General features: G+C 42.6%; 1 protein-coding gene across 3 annotated transcripts in view; it reads left to right on the top strand.

Moving 5' to 3' along the window:
* Nucleotides 1–12,537: 12,537 nt before the first annotated feature.
* Nucleotides 12,538–16,933, top strand: part of ZCCHC4 (zinc finger CCHC-type containing 4) — a 47,332-nt gene continuing 42,936 nt past the window's right edge. Inside the window, exons 1-3 of one of the 3 annotated variants that reach the window (XM_060147333.1) lie at nucleotides 12,538–12,700; nucleotides 13,483–13,601; nucleotides 14,383–14,465. In XM_060147333.1, coding sequence (XP_060003316.1) covers nucleotides 12,574–12,700; nucleotides 13,483–13,601; nucleotides 14,383–14,465 — 329 coding nt within the window. In that variant the 5' untranslated portion in view covers nucleotides 12,538–12,573. The remainder of the gene's footprint in view (nucleotides 12,701–13,482; nucleotides 13,602–14,382; nucleotides 14,466–16,933) is intronic. The other 2 variants (XM_060147335.1, XM_060147334.1) reach the window with 2 other exon arrangements.

Here is a 16,933-nt window from a genome sequence, read left to right as displayed (position 1 = left end):
GGCAAAAGTAAAAGCCTGACAGTTGGTAGAATCATTTTGGAGAGCAGTCTCTAGTAAAATTGAAGATGCAAGTACCTGGTAGTATGTGCATTCAAGGAAACACATACAAGATTGGCCAATGCTATAGTGTTTATAGTACTGAAAAATTGAAAACAACCTGAATATTAGCAGGAAGTGGATAAATTGTGGTATACCCATACAATAGAAGACCACAGAGCACTAAAAATCAACTGTAGCCACATGTATTGAAATGTACACATAAACTTGAAAACGATGTTGAAGGAAAACAACACTAAGTTGCAAAAGTATTTACACATTTATGTAAATACAAAACAGTACTAGGGTACTTTTTTATAGTTGCTTTTTGACATATGCATACATGTAAGTATATTAAAAAGTGGACAGGAATGTCCTTCTCCAGCTTCAGAATAGGAGGTAAGGAGGTTATAGAAGCAGATTTAAAGGTTACCAAGTACACTTTAAGTATAAAATTTTATCTCTTTAAAAAGTATCTGAAGCAAATATGACCAGATGGCCACATTTGTTAAAATCTGGGTGGTAGGTGAGTTGTTATATGTTATTCTCTGTTATTTTCCGTATGCTTCAATTATTTCATCTTTTAAAATAAGCTTTTATATGGGAGCACATTCATGTGAATACTTTGTCACCTTTCTTAATTTGCTATGGCTGTCACGAAAAAATATCACAGAGTGGCTTTAAACAATGGAAATATATTTTGTCACAGTTCTGAAGGCTGGGAGTCCAAGATCAAGATGCCAGCAGGGTTTTCTGGTGAGGACTTTCTCCTGGCTTACAAATCGCTGCCTTATTGTGTCCTCACATGGCCTTTTCTTATTGCACTCACATCCTGAGGACATGGTTCTTTTGAATTAGGGCCCACCTCATTTAACTGTAATTACCTCTTTAAAGGCTGTATCTCCAAATATAGTCACATGGGGGCTAGAGCTTCAGCATATGAATTGGGGGGAGGGGACACAATGCAGTCCATAGCACTACCCAAACTAAAAAACTATTAGGCACCTCCATCTGCATTAGGCTCTCTGATTGCGGCCAGGCTCAGCCTCAACCTTGGCCACTGCTGCAGTCCCAGCCACCTCCTTAGTCATATCCTCAGTGGAACACTGAAACAATAAGAACACCCATCTGTAAATATTTTCTGAAGTGAAGTCTGAGAGGCTTTCTTCTTAATAATGTGTAGGACTTTTCAGCCTGGATTTGTAATAATTATTTTTACAACTGAAATAAACGTCATGCTTACTGCCTCGCTCCTGGTTCTGTTCTGCATAGTTGTGAACCAGAACAGCTCCGTTTCTCAATCATGGCAGATACATGATTTTGCTTTAGCTTTTCTCATTTGCTAAAATCCCAACACCTGTATGGACAACAGTTTGTATGATAGAAGTCACTCACTGAATTCAACAAACATTTATGGGTACTCACTGTATGCCAGGTTCTCCAAAAGGCAGTAGGAAGACAGAAATCAGTAAAATACAGTTTCAGCTCTTGGATTCACTCTTCAGATACTGCTCAAAGGCAGAAGGAAAACCGGAAAATGGTGGTAGGTCTAAAATGAAGTATTTTTGAGGGAATAATGTCTTAATCTTTGATCGTGTGTGCACATCTCTACCTTTGCCTCTTAGACTGTAAATTCTTTGCCTACAGGGGAGGGAAATGAAATGCTTTGTAAACAAAATGCTTCACTGGCTTTGACCTGAGCTGTCAACATTTTCCTTATTTATTAATAGAAGCATATTTTCAATGTCTAGGCTTGTCTTGTGGAGAGCGTGGCTTTCATTCAACATCTCAATATATTTAATCCATTCTTTGGAGGTAAGGGAGTAGATAGTCCCCAAAGATGGCTGTCATCACTTCCTTCCCTCTTTGCAAGCATGTACTTTTCCACCCATGAGGAAGTGGAATCTACCTCTCCCCCATTTCTATCTGGGCTGGGCTTGCAACTTGCTTTAATCATCAGAATGTAACAAAAGTGCAACTATGCCAGTTTGGGCTTAGTCTTTAAGAAGGCTGGCAGCCTCCACTCACCCTGGGAAATCAGCTACCATGTAAGAAGTCAAATGGGACTTCACTGGCGGTCCAGTGGTTAAGACTCCATGCTTCCACTGCAAGGGGCATGGGTTTGATCCCTGGCCAGGGAGCTAAGATCCTGCACACCATGTGGCACGGCCAATAAAAAAAAAAGTCCAACTACCCAGAGTCCGCCATGCTGTGAGGAAACCCAAGCTAGTCATGTAGAAAGACTACAATGAAAGAGAGGAGAATAAGACCATTCTACTTACCATAACATCATCTCTCCTAAATTAACAAAAAATTCCTATTATCTGTTATATAGACCGTATTCATATATTTTTAATTATTCACCAAATATATATTTTATAGCTAGGTTTCTTTGAATCAAGATCCAATCAAGTTGTATACATCGCATCTGTTGTTCTAGCTTTTAATCTAAAACAGTTCCTTCACTTTCCCCATGACATTAACTTTTGGGATATTCCCCATACTGGATCTGTCTCATTATTTCCTCTTAGTGTTCAACTTGATTCTCTATCCCCTGTATTTTCTATAAATTGGAAATGAGATCTAAAAGCTTGAATAGGTTCAGGTTAAACATTTTTGGCAAGAATATTTCACAAACGATTCTGTGTACTTCATATTGCATTTAGATCAGGAGTTAGAAAAGAGAGATTTAATTTTTATCAACGAATTCATCATGTTAGGAGAGGAAATCCCAAAAAAGCCAGAGAGCTGTGGCAGCAGGAACTCTTTTAACAAATCAAAACATATTCTTGTGTATGGAGTGTGGTTAGATTTCCTCCTACCCCCATTTCTTTGAAAACTTAATTCTTGTCCCATCTTTTTTTGTCAATGAGTTTTTCTTATTTAGCTCTCTTTTTTGATGATGATAATGATGATGATGATGAGTTGGTTTCCATCAAGCAAGTCTACTAATCTGTCATAATATCAAAAAAATATTGTCATGAATGGTAGTAATTAAGCATAAAATCTGAGGAACAAAATACATAACTTGTATGGACAACATACAAGTTATGTTGGAACAAAGTGGAACAAAGTCGTGTATGACTTCTGAGAGCTTTTATTCATTGCCGTGAGCTATCTTGCTTTTACTCAGTGTTTCTCATCTGAAGATCCCTAAATTTTAAGTGGGCCCATGGATTGAACTGTGAAAGTATATAACGAAAATACATTTATCTAACAAAGTGCATTATTAATCAGCATCATCTTATTCAGTAAATTTTAACCTGCTTCAGATTCCATGTAAAGAGTTCTCTGAGAAAACAAATCCTTAAGCTTTGAAGTTTTTATTCTAAAGCCAAATAATACAATAGGTTTAACTTTTGTCTTTTTGAAATACTGCAAACTTACTTATGTTCTAATATTGCATATCTTCAATAAGTAGAAGATAGGCCACAATTCCCTTTTGTCTGAGTCTGAGATTGGAATAGACCTGTATTTAAGTCCTGGCTCTGCTCATGAGCTCCATGCCCCTGGGCAGATCTTACAATCTCCCAGACCAGCTTTCTCTCCACCTGTAAAATACATGAGCTAATGCTAACTTCAAAGTTTTGTAACAAAGATGACATATAATGTCATTTCACGTATTTTGTGAAAAGTGTGGTACAAATTCTGTTATGGATTCAGTTTTTATCGGAGCAGCTGTCTGTGTGTGTTAGTGGTACTTTTGGATTTGGGGTTTTAGATGATGAAATAAAGCATACATCTGTGTTTATGGGTTTGGATTATTGCATAAAGTTTTAGATTGAATATCATCTTTCCTGGAGCATGGTGACAGATTTGGAACCAAAGCCTATTTTAAAGTTTTCTGTTGTGTGACACCGGGGTTGATCTGGGGTTGAGAGGAAAAGGCACCTGAGGTCACTGGGTAATAGTGAGAGATTTGTCCGAACCTGACTCCCTGAGAAACTAAGCGACATTTCAAAAAGGTATTTGTGCAGAATCCTGACATCTGGTTCCAGCTGGTGAAATGCTAATCTGGCAGCCAGTGGCTGGTACCTCTGCAGGTCGCCTTGTGGGTTTTTTAAGACCTGAAAATGGAAAGCGTGTGATATCAAAAAGAAGCAGCTAATCTACTCTGTATGCAAAGAGATGTGTTTATTTTTCCTTTGACTCCAGGAACCCTGGCTGCTCCTCACCTCTGGTTACACAACTCCCACCTGACTGTTAAGACTTCTGAAACTATTGAAGCTTTCAGAAACAGTAGAAAAATCAGGTAGCCTTGCCTTTCCCAGGAGTCAGAAAGTTGTGTAAACATTTAGGGCTGATCCCCCGGTTGCCGGAACTGGTTTAACCAGGTTCAGCGATGCTTGTGCCCAAACGCCTGTCAGGGTGAAATAAGACTGCCTTTAATCTCAGTGTGGCTTTGGGAACAATCCGGAAAACTACCCTTCAAGTGTTTGTTTTAAATTGCAGCACTTACAGGTAACTGTATTTCAACCAAGGCACCGGTTTAGACCAAGGTCGCCACTGCCCTGGCATAGTTTCTAAGCAATGTAACATTCAGCTACGCTTACTCTCCATGCTGTAGATGAGGAATTGGATATGCTTAATTCCCTGAATCTCTCGCTTAAATGCTGCTCAATTACTGGGACAACATCCCCCTTAATATGTTTTGAGGGCAAATATTACTACCTTTATTTTAAAGTTTCGAAAGTCTGTGGCTCAGAGAGGTCAAGTTGTCATTGCTGACGTGGAAATTTGATATAATCTATAAAGGAATGCAGTAGAAAAAGCCTTTGAACGAAGAGACGGAAAGGTAGCAGAATATGCCACTTTGGTTTAAGGATGATTTGGAGCTGAAGGCAATTGAGAATCAGCAGATATAAGAAAAGCTCTTTGCCTTCCCCTTATTTGCCTAAATGCAGAACATAATTTGTAAAGATGCCCTCCTCTCCGCCACCTCCCCTCTCTATCAAGAAGAACAGAAATAAATCACCATAGACAATTCTAGACCCTTATTTACCATTAGTTTCCCCATCTCCTCGCCTTCCCACAATTTGCCACCTGTAGGAGCCCAAAGTCCTTCTCATGTCATGTCTCTAAAAATATACTGTTCTTTTGTCAAGATGCTGTGTAAGCCTAGGTTCTAATGACCTCTTTGAGATACTCACCTCTAAGTGCTCCCATGTGTATGCTTGACACACGTGTTTATAAATGTCTGCTTGTTTTTTCTCTTATTAATCTGTTTTTTTGTTAGTTTAATTTGTAGGGCCTCAGCCAGAGAACCCAAGATGGGTAGAGGAAAGAGATTGTTTTACCTTCCCTACAAGATCAACTAGATTCTAGTGGAGGTTCTATTCATACTTTGGGGAGATTATTTGAGTTTCCCCTGTATGTATGTGTATGTGTATGTGTATGTGTATATGTATGTGTATATGTATGTGTGTGGGTGTGTTTACTTATTTAGTCAACTGTGCTACCACTTATAAAGTTCTTACTTTGCCATGTACTGTGTTTTTCATGCTGTGTAATCATCCTCTTTTTTTCTCCTCCAGATTTGCTCCCCGCTTTCCCCTTCTGCTCTATGCTCTGGGAGGCTGACCTTTATGGACGCCATCAAAAGGCACTCCACGTCTCATCTCTGGCTGTTGTTTTTTTTTTTCCAGTAGGAGACACTGATAGATGAAAGATCTGAGGGCCAAAGGAGGAGACTGAGGCTGGGTATTTATCCCCCCAGCTTCTTCCCTGTGGGCCTGTCATGGTTGGCTGAGGCCCTCTGCTGAAGGCCATCGCTCTGTAGGGCTGTTCCTTCCGTATAATTATTCTCTTTGGGTTTCAAGTAACTTCCTTGGCCCTGTAGACCTGGGGTGGAAATAACTTCCTGCTAGTAATAGCCCTAAGGGAATGTACTTTCCCTGGGTAGTTTAACTTAACCCTGCCCCCAGCCTGGTAAACAGCCCCCTTATGAAGCTTCCTTCAATTACCCCACGTGAATGTGCCGTCTGTTCCCTGCCAGGATCCTGAATGTCACACATGTGCGTTCATTTCATTCTTTCCGCAACCCAGAAGCCACGTGTATTATTACACATAGTACACCTGAGAAAGGCTCAGAGATGTGAAACAACTTGCCTGAAGTGACATAATCTGTGAAGGGTAGAGCGGGATTCAAAGTGGGGGCGTGTATGGCCCAGCTACCCCCCTCATCAGACTGAGCTGTACTGGATTACCTCTATGGTCCCAACCTTCTCCCCTTGTCCTCTTCTCGTAAAAAATACTTTGCCGACCCTCTTGACCCTCTTAAAATGAAATTCATCGATAATTTAATCTAACTAAACACCTAATTTCAAATAAAATACACAAAATATTTTAAATTTATGTATTTATCTTTGGTGGTGTTGGGTCTCTGTTGATGCACTCAGGCTTCCTCTAGTTGCGGTGTGCAGGCTTCTCACTGTGGTGGCTTCTCTTGTTGTGGAGCATGGGCTCTAGGCGCACAGGCTTCAGGAGTTGTGGCTCATGGGCTCTGGAGCGCAGGCTCAGCAGTTGTGGCACACGGGCCCAGCTACTCTGCGGCATGTAGGCATCCTCCCGGACCAGGGCTCGAACCCATGTCCCCTGCATTGGCAGGCGGATTCTTAACCACTGCACCACCAGGGAAGCCCACAAAGTATTTTAAAATAAAAGGATGGTTACTTACAATAAAATATGTGTTTCACATGTAAATGCTCAGCGTGACCACACTGTTACATTATAGTGAAGTTGTCAGGTGCACATACTTTCTTATAATGAATACACTTAGATTCAAGATAAGTAAGACAAAACTGAATTTTTCTTTATGTATGACATTTTGAAATCAGAGCAAAATTAGGATATTTGTGTAAAATCATTGAGGTGGATTAGATTTTGCTCAAAAATATTCACTCTGCCCTCCACCTCCACGGGAAGAGTGTACTTTTACTTTTCCACCCCTTGATTTTGGGCTTGCCAGTGTGGCCTGCTTTGGCCGAGTGGGAGAGTCAGACAAGACTGAAATAAGGCGTGGAATGTGCTGTGCAGTGAGACTTGCCCTCTTGTGCCTCTGCCATTATCATGAGAAGAACTGCTCCCAGGTGTCTGCTGCCCCTCCAGCCCGGGCCCCGATGAGACACAGTGAGCAGACCTGAGCCCAACCCAAGCTGGGAGCAGGCTCAGCTGACCAAGTGTGAAGCAGGACCACTCTGCTGAGCCCAGCCACATCAGCCAACCCCCAGCTAACCCACAGATGTATGCGAGAGAATGACTTGTTTTAAGCCACTATGTTTTAGAATAGCTTATTATACAGAAATTGCTGACAGACAAGCAATGAAGGTAACAGCTTTAAAGGCAGATACAGATGCGGTGTACTGGGAATTCGGATTACATGAGCCATGTTGTTGTTGATCATGTGAGTTTTCCACAGTGGTGAAGAATTTTTTTTTTCTGGACAAAGCAAAGTATAATTGCCTCCTGATATACACAGTTGTTGCATTCCTGGCATATTCAGATATATTAAAACTGTAAGAAACTACTTTGTGTTTGTGTAAATTAAAGTTGGAGTGTAGGTTCAAATAACTATAAACAGGTTACTCACCTACATAAGTGTCTTTCCAGACTCTAGAGGAAGTTGTGCAGGATTGGGAGTAGTTAGTTCTTCATTGCACAGGACTGTCCTAACCATTACAGATCTTTTAGCACAGCCCCTGCCCTCCACATTCCAGTAGCGTTCCCCAATCACTGTCACAACCAAAAACACCTCCTGACATTTCTAAAATGTGCCCCCTAGGAGGTGGCACAGCCCTTGTTGGAATCACTAGATGAGATGACACAATGGTTCCTTCCAACTCAAACATCCTCAGATTTTTAAAGTCTGATTTTAGTTGTCATTTAATCAGTAATATGTATTAAAAGTCTCTTATGCGCTAGCACTGTGGATATAAGGATAATATACGATCATTGCTCTCAAAGGGCTTACAGGGTAAAGGGTGGCACAAGCCAGCAATCAGGCAATTAATAATGTAGAGTGATCATCAATACTACTGATGTACATTCAGGATGCTACAGGAGGACATAAGAGGAGCATCTAACCTAATCTTGGGGCTCAGGGAAGGCTCTCCCAGAGGAGGTGATGTCTAAGCAATCATGAGAGCGGACCAGGTGTTAACCAAGCAAACAGGAATAAGAGGTGAACAGATGAAGAGAAGGCAGCATGCTCTTTCCCTGAAGCAAGGACTAGGGTGGCCTATCTGCTGCAGAGGTTGCTGAAGGAGCATATGAGCCTTGGAGTTGGAGGGATCATGGTTCAAATCCTGCCTCATCTCTAACCCTGAGCCATTATAATAACTCCTCACTACGTTCCAGGCACTTTGGTAAGTGCACTACATGAATTAGCTCTTTTTATCCTCCCAACAGTACCTCATCCCTCTGTATACAGAATGAGAAACTGAGGCACAGAAAGGTTAAGTAACTTGCCTAACCTAGCAAGTGGTGGAGTGGAATTAGAACCAAGACCAACTGACTCCAGAGCCAACTTTCCTCACGGTTGCCCTACGCAGCCCAACCTCCGATCCTGTTTCCTCATCTGTAAAGTGTACCTAATAGTATAGCTCCTGCGAGTTGATATATAAATGAAACATTTATACATTTAAGCACCAGACATGGTGGTAGAATATTTTTTTTAAATAGCTATTCAGATTGTAATCCTTCCATTTTCAAAGGAGGAGCATTATAATCTGGAGAGCGTATAGTACATGATTTTAGTTACAAATAACATTTTTGAAACCTGAAGTGCTATTACAAAAAAAAACCCCTATTTTAACATTAAGTTTGATTATGTATCAGGGAAAACACAATAAACAAGTGGCTTAAACAGACAAGAATTTATTGTCACCTAAAAGGAGTTGAGTTTGATAGTCCAGTTTCTCCTATTTGGACCTCAGTGTCCAAAAATGACTGCTGGAGCTTCCATCACTGTATCTGCATTCCACCAGCAGGGAGGAGTAGGGGGAAAAAATAAGGAGATAAACCTCCCAGTTGAGTTGGTTCCCTTAAGAAGGATTCCTACTTATTCTGGGCTTGGGACTGACAGATGGCAGGGTACAATAGCCCCCATCCCCCGCCAAAGCAGGAAACTCCACGGTGCCGTCATGCACCATAGCTCCCTGTGCATCAGGCTGAGGCTGGACTCTGCCTCACTTCTACCCCTGCCTTCTCCTGCTTCTCTCACTTCCTTACAGGTTTCTCCTTCAAAAAGTCACTTGCACAAGAATCTCCATCCTGGGCTCTGCTTCTAGGAACCCCACAGTATGCTCTTTTTCAGCCAAAATCTGCCTCTCATAATTTCACCCAGGTTCTACCGTGCTGAGTAATCCAGAATAAATGGAATTCTCTTCCATAGAGTAGCACCTTTGTAGGTTGGAACATAGCTGTAAAAGAGGAATGTAATAATATGTACATATCATTTGGCTGTTGACAAAGAGCTCTTGTGTTCATTTTCTCGTGTACTCAAACACTCCCTCTCCTTGACGGTAGATAGTACTATTTTTTTTTTAATTCATTTTTGGCTGCGTTGGGTCTTCGTTGCTGCGCGCCAGCTTTCTCTAGTTGTGGCGAATGGGGGCTACTCTTCATTGTGGTGCGCGGGCTCCTTATTGCGGCGCACGGGCTTTAGGCACGCCGGCTTCAGTAGTTGTGGCGCACGGGCTTGGTTACTCTGCGGCATGTGGGATCTTCCTGGACCAGGGCTCAAGCCTGTGTCCCCTGCACTGGCAGGCAGATTCTTAACCACTGCGCCACCAGGGAAGCCCAACAGTGCTATTTTTACAGACGAGGAACCTGAAGCTTAGATAGTGACTTCTCCAGGGTCACCTGGAAAGTAAACGGTGGGGCTCTGAGCGAGAAGGTCTCCAGACCAAGCCTCAGACAAGGTGCGTTAGTTTCCTAGGGCTGCTGTGACACAGTGCCACAAGCCAGGTGACTCCAAACAACAGAAATGTCTTCTCCTACGGCTCTGGAGGCTGGATGTCCAAAATCAAGGGGTCAGCAGGGCCATGTTCCCTCCAAAGTCTCTAGGGGAGGAGGAGCCTTTCTTGCCTCTTCCTAGATTCTAGTGGCCCCAGGCATTCCTTGGCTTGTGCCAGCATAACCCCAATCTCTGTCCACCTCTGTCCTCGCGTGGCCTTCTTCTCTATGTCCTCTCCCCTTCTTATAAGGACATTCTCATTGGATTTAGGGCTCACCCTAATCCAGTATGACCTCATCTTTATCATTAACTAATAACATCTGCAAAGAGCCTATTTCCAAATAAGGTCACATTCAAGGTTCTGACTGGACATGACTCTTTGGGGGACACTGTTCATCCCACTACCCATAGGATTTTAACTTTCAGAAGATTTATTTATCTCCAGGTTTCATTTGTATGTGTAGACAAGGAACGGTCACTTTCACGCACATAAATGCATGCTCTTTTTTGCACCTTGCTCCTGGCTTTCTCACTAGAGGGACATATGCAGGCAGGAAGAAACGTGGAGGGCCAGTCCCTTCAGCGCACTGATGGTATGCCTGCCGGAGTCCACGTCCTCTGGTCTGCATTGGCTTCTAAAAGGCCTCCTCCATAAGGACTGCTGTCTGTCGTGTCCTGGGATGCACGCCAAGCCCGGCACATCAGAAATGACCAGTGAATCTCAGTAGCTTATTGAAAGGTGTCCTTACTTTCGGGGTGTTTGGTTCAGCAGGGTTGTTGCTGTTTTTCAAAGATGTGTGGAAGGCCACACAAAGCCCCTCTGTGTCCAAGTCCTTCCCCAACCAAGCTGTTACAGTTAAGGCTTTTCAGAGGTGGGGAGAGGTCTGCTCTCAGAATTTAAAGCAGAGATCAGAAGTCAAGGGGCATAATGAGTGTCTTAGTCAGTGCAGGCTGCTATGACAAGATTCTGTAGACTGGGTGTATTAAATGTCAGACATTTATTTCTCACAGTGCTGGAGGCTGAGAAGTCCAAGATCAAGGTGCCAGAAGATTCAGTTCCTGGTGAGGATACTGTTCCTTGCTTGTGGATGGCCCCCTTCTTACTGTGTCCTCCCTCACATGGCAGAGAGAGAGAGAGAGAGAGAGAGAGAGAGAGAGAGAGAGAGAGAGAGAGAGAGAGAGAGAGAGAGAGAGGGAGAGAGAGAGAGAGGGAGAGAGAGGGAGAGGGAGAGGGAGAGCATGCACATTCTGGTGTCTCTTCTTATGAGGGCACTAATCCCATTTTGGGGGCCTACCTTCATGCCTTCCTTTAAACCTAATTATCTTCCAAAGATCCCACCTGTAATACCATCACATTGTGGGACAGGGCTTCAACATATGAACTTTGAGGGGGACACAATTCAGTCCATAGAAGTGACCCTTTCAGCAGGGGAGTCAGGATCCAGAACAAGAGAGCAGAGACTGACATGGTAAAGTCTTTTGTAGGATTCCTTTCTTGTCACCCCTGACAGGTTTCCCCTTAAAGAGAAGTAGGTCTGTGTGCTGATTTTTGGGCAGCAAGGCAAAAGGCAGCTGAGGAGACTGGGTTCCACCGCAAGGGCCAGAAGGGACAGATTGGATGGAGGGGAGCATAGCAGGCAGACTGACAGGGATCGTAGCAGGGAGAATGGAGAGCAGGGTTAGCTGGTCTTGACTGGAAAAGGGAATCCAGGCATATTAATGAACAGATATATCCATCCAATATTGTGCTGTGACCACAGAGCATTAGTGGACATTCTTGGTTGTGATAGATAGAACCAACCTCATCTCAAACTGTCTTAAGTAGACAGAGGCGTTTGTGACTCATGTAACTGGAAACTTCAGGCATGGTTGGATCTAGGTGCTCACATGGTATCGTCATACATTCCTACCTCCTAGTTTTGCTTCCTCCTTATTGCCTTCTTGCTGAGGCAGGTGCTCCTTAAGTGGTGGGAAACAGTACCACCAGACACTTGGTTGTCCCAGTGAAGAGTGCTTTTGTGATAGACTGTGTCATTGGCTCCAATTTTTCACCCCTTTCTGACCTATGCCCTTTGCCATGTAACTCTGCAATGTTTGACCATATGACTTGCTTGAGCCAAAAGAATGAGGTAGAAGTGACAGTGGCAGCTCCGAGCCTACGCCTTAAGAACCTTGTCTGTTTCTCCTAGTTCTGTTGTGCTTCTGCCATTCCCATGAAAGAAATGTGCCCAGGCTGGCCGGCTGGTTACAGCAGGAGGATGAGAGACACATGGAGCAGAGCTGAGTTACTCTTGCCAAGGTGAACCTAGATCAGCCGGTCACTAGACACATGACTTAGCTCAGGTAAGATTAGAGAGCTGAACCCCTCAGATACATGAGAAATCACTGAGATGACAACATGGATCTTACGGCTTCTTTCTCAGACGTTCCAGCAGAAGTTGGGTTTCGGGGCGTGACCTCTGCCCCAGTGGCCGAAGCTCCTCCTAGGCGAGCGGGGGCGCTCTGAGTCACGGAGGGTCATGGCGACGCTCTTTCTCAGCCTCTTTGGTTCGGACTGAGGCTTTCGGGACGGCGGCGGGAAGATGGCGGCCCCCAGGGAGCGGCTTGGAACCGTAGAGGCAGAGGGGAGCTCGGGTCGCCAGGGGAACTCGGGAGTCGAGGTGGTGGTTTCCTCCGATCCCGCCCCGCCCGCCCCGCTGTGCCCTCACGGTGGGTCCGCGTCTGGGCTGAGCCTGGCTGTCGGGAGCCAAGGGGCGTGGGTGAGCCTGAACGTGCCGTGGGCTTTTAGGGCTCTCGGATTCAGATCCCCTTCTCTCTCTCCCACCGAGTGTGATATCTAGAAAACGCTCCTTCCTCGGGAAGTTGTGGTTTTCCACTTGCTTAAGAAACCGTCATAGAAAGTCCCCACTGTTGTGGTTTTGGCTTTACGGCTGTTACATGTTTTTTGAAGGGATGAGGCAGAGGCTAGGCAAAAAGGATATGTATTATTGAGTAATTCCCGTTGCCAAGTACTTGAAGATTTCATTTGTTGTTTTACTGTCTTTTCCATTAAAATTAAAAAACCGTTAGGGAGCACGATAGAATGAATTCTTGCTTAACTAGACCCAGTTTTTCTTGCGGAGAGAGAGTGCGTCCAACTCTAAAAGCTCAGATTTTCACTGAAAGGATAACTGAGCGGCGGTGGCAGAGTGCTCAGTTGTTGGCACTCCGTCTTTGTTGTTGTGTCAGGACCCAGGCCGTTCACCATGTGGACTGCAACTGTACTGACAATAGCATTTTCCTTCTGGAGAGACCAGTTTTCAAAATTTATTTCTTAAGTAGTCTTTGCCTGAATGTTGTGACTTTGGGGGAAAAAAATTATTAAACAGAGTAGTGCATTTAATTGTGACAAATTGTGCGTAAAACTGAAACAAATTTTATTTAAAGGCGATGAAAACTAGGAACTTGAGGTAGATGACTGTTTGACTTATATTTTCCTATTCTGGAACTAGGACCCACTCTTCTGTTTGTAAAGGTGAACCAAGGGAAAGAAGAAACACGGAGGTTTTATGCCTGCTCAGCTTGTAGAGATAGAAAAGATTGTAATTTTTTTCAATGGGAAGATGAAAAGGTATATCAACTTTTTGGATATATATATATGTATTTTTTTAATTGTTGATGTCTGTGACATTTCATTGAGAATGTATGAGATAAATCTCTTGAGATGAAGATACCATGTTTTTTGGTTTGAGAGACTGGAGTTTATATTTACTCTGAACTTACTCTGATTACTGATGTCTTAAACTACTGTCTCAAAGTCTGAGTTCCCTTTAAGGCTTTCTGAGGTGTTAGTATTGGTTTTGCCAATATAGATTTCTCCCTAAAGAGAGCAGGTCATTACCATTCCAAGAAGTGCTTTAGAAAAACACTTTTTGGGAAGCATTTGCATTGACCATCCCTTATTCCGCTACTGGATGACTGATGAAGGCACTTAGAGATACAGTTATGAGCTTGGAATTCTCTTGGACTCAGCTCCAGTTAAAGTTTCTGAAAGTTTTTTTTCAGGCGGACTCTCAACCGCTGCGCCACCAGGGAAGCCCTGAAAGTTTTGACTAGAAATCTTTCAGCTTTGTTAGGTTTGTTGGAAAACAGTCTGTATGCCACTCTTGTAGACTCGTTAAGATCACTGTGTGTGAATTAATCCCTCAGTGCTTTAATATGTTGGTTATTGTTTCAAACTGCTCTAGAATTTTCCCAGATTAATGTGTTTTGTTTTCCCGTGGAGTGAATGCTTGTTTAGAGCTTAGAGTTGCTCGAATTTCTGGCCTCTTGATGGCAGAATGCGATACCAGTTTTTCTAGGATAGTAGCAAGTTTGATGGTTTATTAAGTTTATTTTGTACTCTGTTTCAGTTGTCAGGAGCCAGACTGGCTGCCCGAGAAGCTCATAACCGAAAATGTCAGCCTCCTCTATCCCGTTCGCAGTGTGTGGAAAGGTACTGATGCTGTGTCATTTTCATTTATTATCCTATTGTTTTTTTCCCTCAGTGCCTTTAAGTTTACTTTCAGTAATTAATTTCTTTTTATCGTGGTAAAATATATATATAAGATAACATTTGCCAATTCAGTGACATTAATTACATTAACAGTGTTGTGCAGCTATCACCACTGTCTGTTTCCAAACTTTTTCATCACCCCAAACAAATTCTGTCACCAGTAAGCAATAACTCCCCATTCCACCTTTCTCCCATCCCTGGTAACCTCTAATCTACTTTTTGTCTCTATGATTTGACCATTCTGGGTACCTCAGATAAGCGGAATCATCAATATTTGTCCTTTTGTGTCTGGCTTATTTCACTTAGCGTTGTGTTTTCAAGGCTCATCCGTGTTGTAGCATGTATCAGAACTTCATCCTTTTTATGGCTAAATGATATTCCTTTGTATCCATGTACCACATCTTTTTATTTTTATAAATTTATTTATTTATTCATTTATTTTTTGGCTGCATTGGGTCTTCGTTGCTGCGTGTGGGCTTTCTCTAGTTGCGGTGCACATGCTCTAGGCGTGGGGGCTCAGTAGTTGTGGCTTGCGGGCTCTAGAGCGCAGGCTCAGTAGTTGTGGCACATGGGCTTAGTTGCTCTGTGGCATGTGGTATATTCCAGGACCAGGGCTCGAACCTCTGTCCCCTGCATTGGCAGGCAGTTTCTTAACTACTGTGCCACCAGGGAAGTCCCTGTACCACATCTTGTTTATCCATTCATCCATCAGTGGACACTCAGATGTTTCCACCTTTGGCTATTGTGAATAATACTCAACACATGTTTGAGCCCCTGTTTTCATTTCTTTTGCATATATACCTAGGAGTGGAATTACTGGATAATATGATAATACTATGCTTCGTTTTCTGAGGAACTGCCAACCTGTTTTCTTCAGTGGCTGCACCATTTAACATCCCCATCAGCAATGTATGAGGGTTCCAATTTTTCTATGTCCTTGCCAACACATATTATCTTCTGTTTTTTTGATTATAGCCATCCTAGCATTTGTGAAGTGGTATGTCATTGTAGTTTTGATTTTCATTTCCCTCATTATTAATGATGTTGACCATCTTTTCATATGCTTTTTGGCCATTTGTATATCTTCTTGGAGAAATGTCTATTCAAGTCCTTTGTCCATTTTTAATAAGGTCATTTGTCTTTTTGTAGTTGAGCTGCAGGAGTTCTTTATATGTTCTAGATATTACACTGTTATCAGATGATTTGAAAATATTTTCTCTCATTCTGTAGATTGTCTTTTCACTTTCTCAATGATGTCCTTTGATACACAAGAGTTTTTAACTTTGATGAAGTCCAGCTTTCAATTTTTTTGTTGTTGTAGCTTGTGCTTTTGGTATCATTTTTGTTGTTGTTGCTTTGTGCTTTTGGTAACTTTGATGAAGTCCAGCTTTCAATTTTTTTGTTGTTGTTGCTTGTGCTTTTGGTATCATAGCTGAGAATCCATTGCCAAATCCAATCTCACGAAGAGTTACTGTAATCTTCCTTTTTGAAACACTAAACCAAACAAACAAACAAAACTTTTAAAAGCTGTCAACATCTGTTTTTAAAAATCTTCATTTTTAAAACTTATTTATTTATTTATTTAATTTATTTTTTTCTGCGGTACGTGGGCCTCTCACTGTTGTGGCCTCTCCTGTTGCGGAGCACAGGCTCCGGACGCGCAGGCTCAGCGGCCATGGCTCACGGGCCCAGCTGCTCCGTGGCATGTGGGATCTTCCCGGACCGGGGCCCGAGCTTGTGTCCCCTGCATCGGCAGGCGGACTCTCAACCACTGTGCCACCAGGGAAGCCTAGATATGGACCATTTTTAAAGTCTTTATTGAATTTGTTACAGTATTGCTTCTGTTTTATGTTTTGGTTTTTTGTCTGTGAGGCATGTGGGATCTTAGCTCCCTGACCAGAGATTGAACCTGCACCCCCTGCATTGGAAGGCGAAGTCTTAACCACTGGATTGCCAGGGAAGTCCCTAAAAATCTGCATTTTAAAAATGTTTTATTGGGTGAACTGGAATTGAGTCATAGATTTAATTTTTTGGCAAACTTGTGAAAAGAATTCATCCCTCTCCTTTGTTATAGGCGTTGTGTTTTGTGTGCTGGGAGAGACTTCTTAAGAAGCCTCTGTCTGGGTTGCTGATGACAAATAGGTTTTCACTCTCATGATAACTCCTGCTGGTTACCTTGGCTGCTGTGTTTAGAAGGATTCTGAGGTCATATCTAGGCTAAGTGTAAAGGGATCTGTTAAAAATGTCTTTTTGAGCTTCTTAGTAGCTTTTAAAGTCCTTTGATAGGGGAGGCTTTTCTTGAGATAACTTGATTGCCCCTTAACTGCAGTACTTAATCAGTGATTAAGTCTACTTAATTTATGGGAATTAAATCAACAACAAAAAATGTTGAAAAAGGAATTAATGTA

The sequence above is a fragment of the Lagenorhynchus albirostris genome, chromosome 4 (genome assembly GCF_949774975.1).
Source record: "Lagenorhynchus albirostris chromosome 4, mLagAlb1.1, whole genome shotgun sequence".
In the NCBI taxonomy this organism is placed as follows: domain Eukaryota; kingdom Metazoa; phylum Chordata; class Mammalia; order Artiodactyla; family Delphinidae; genus Lagenorhynchus; species Lagenorhynchus albirostris.
This window is presented reverse-complemented; position numbering and strand designations above follow the sequence as displayed.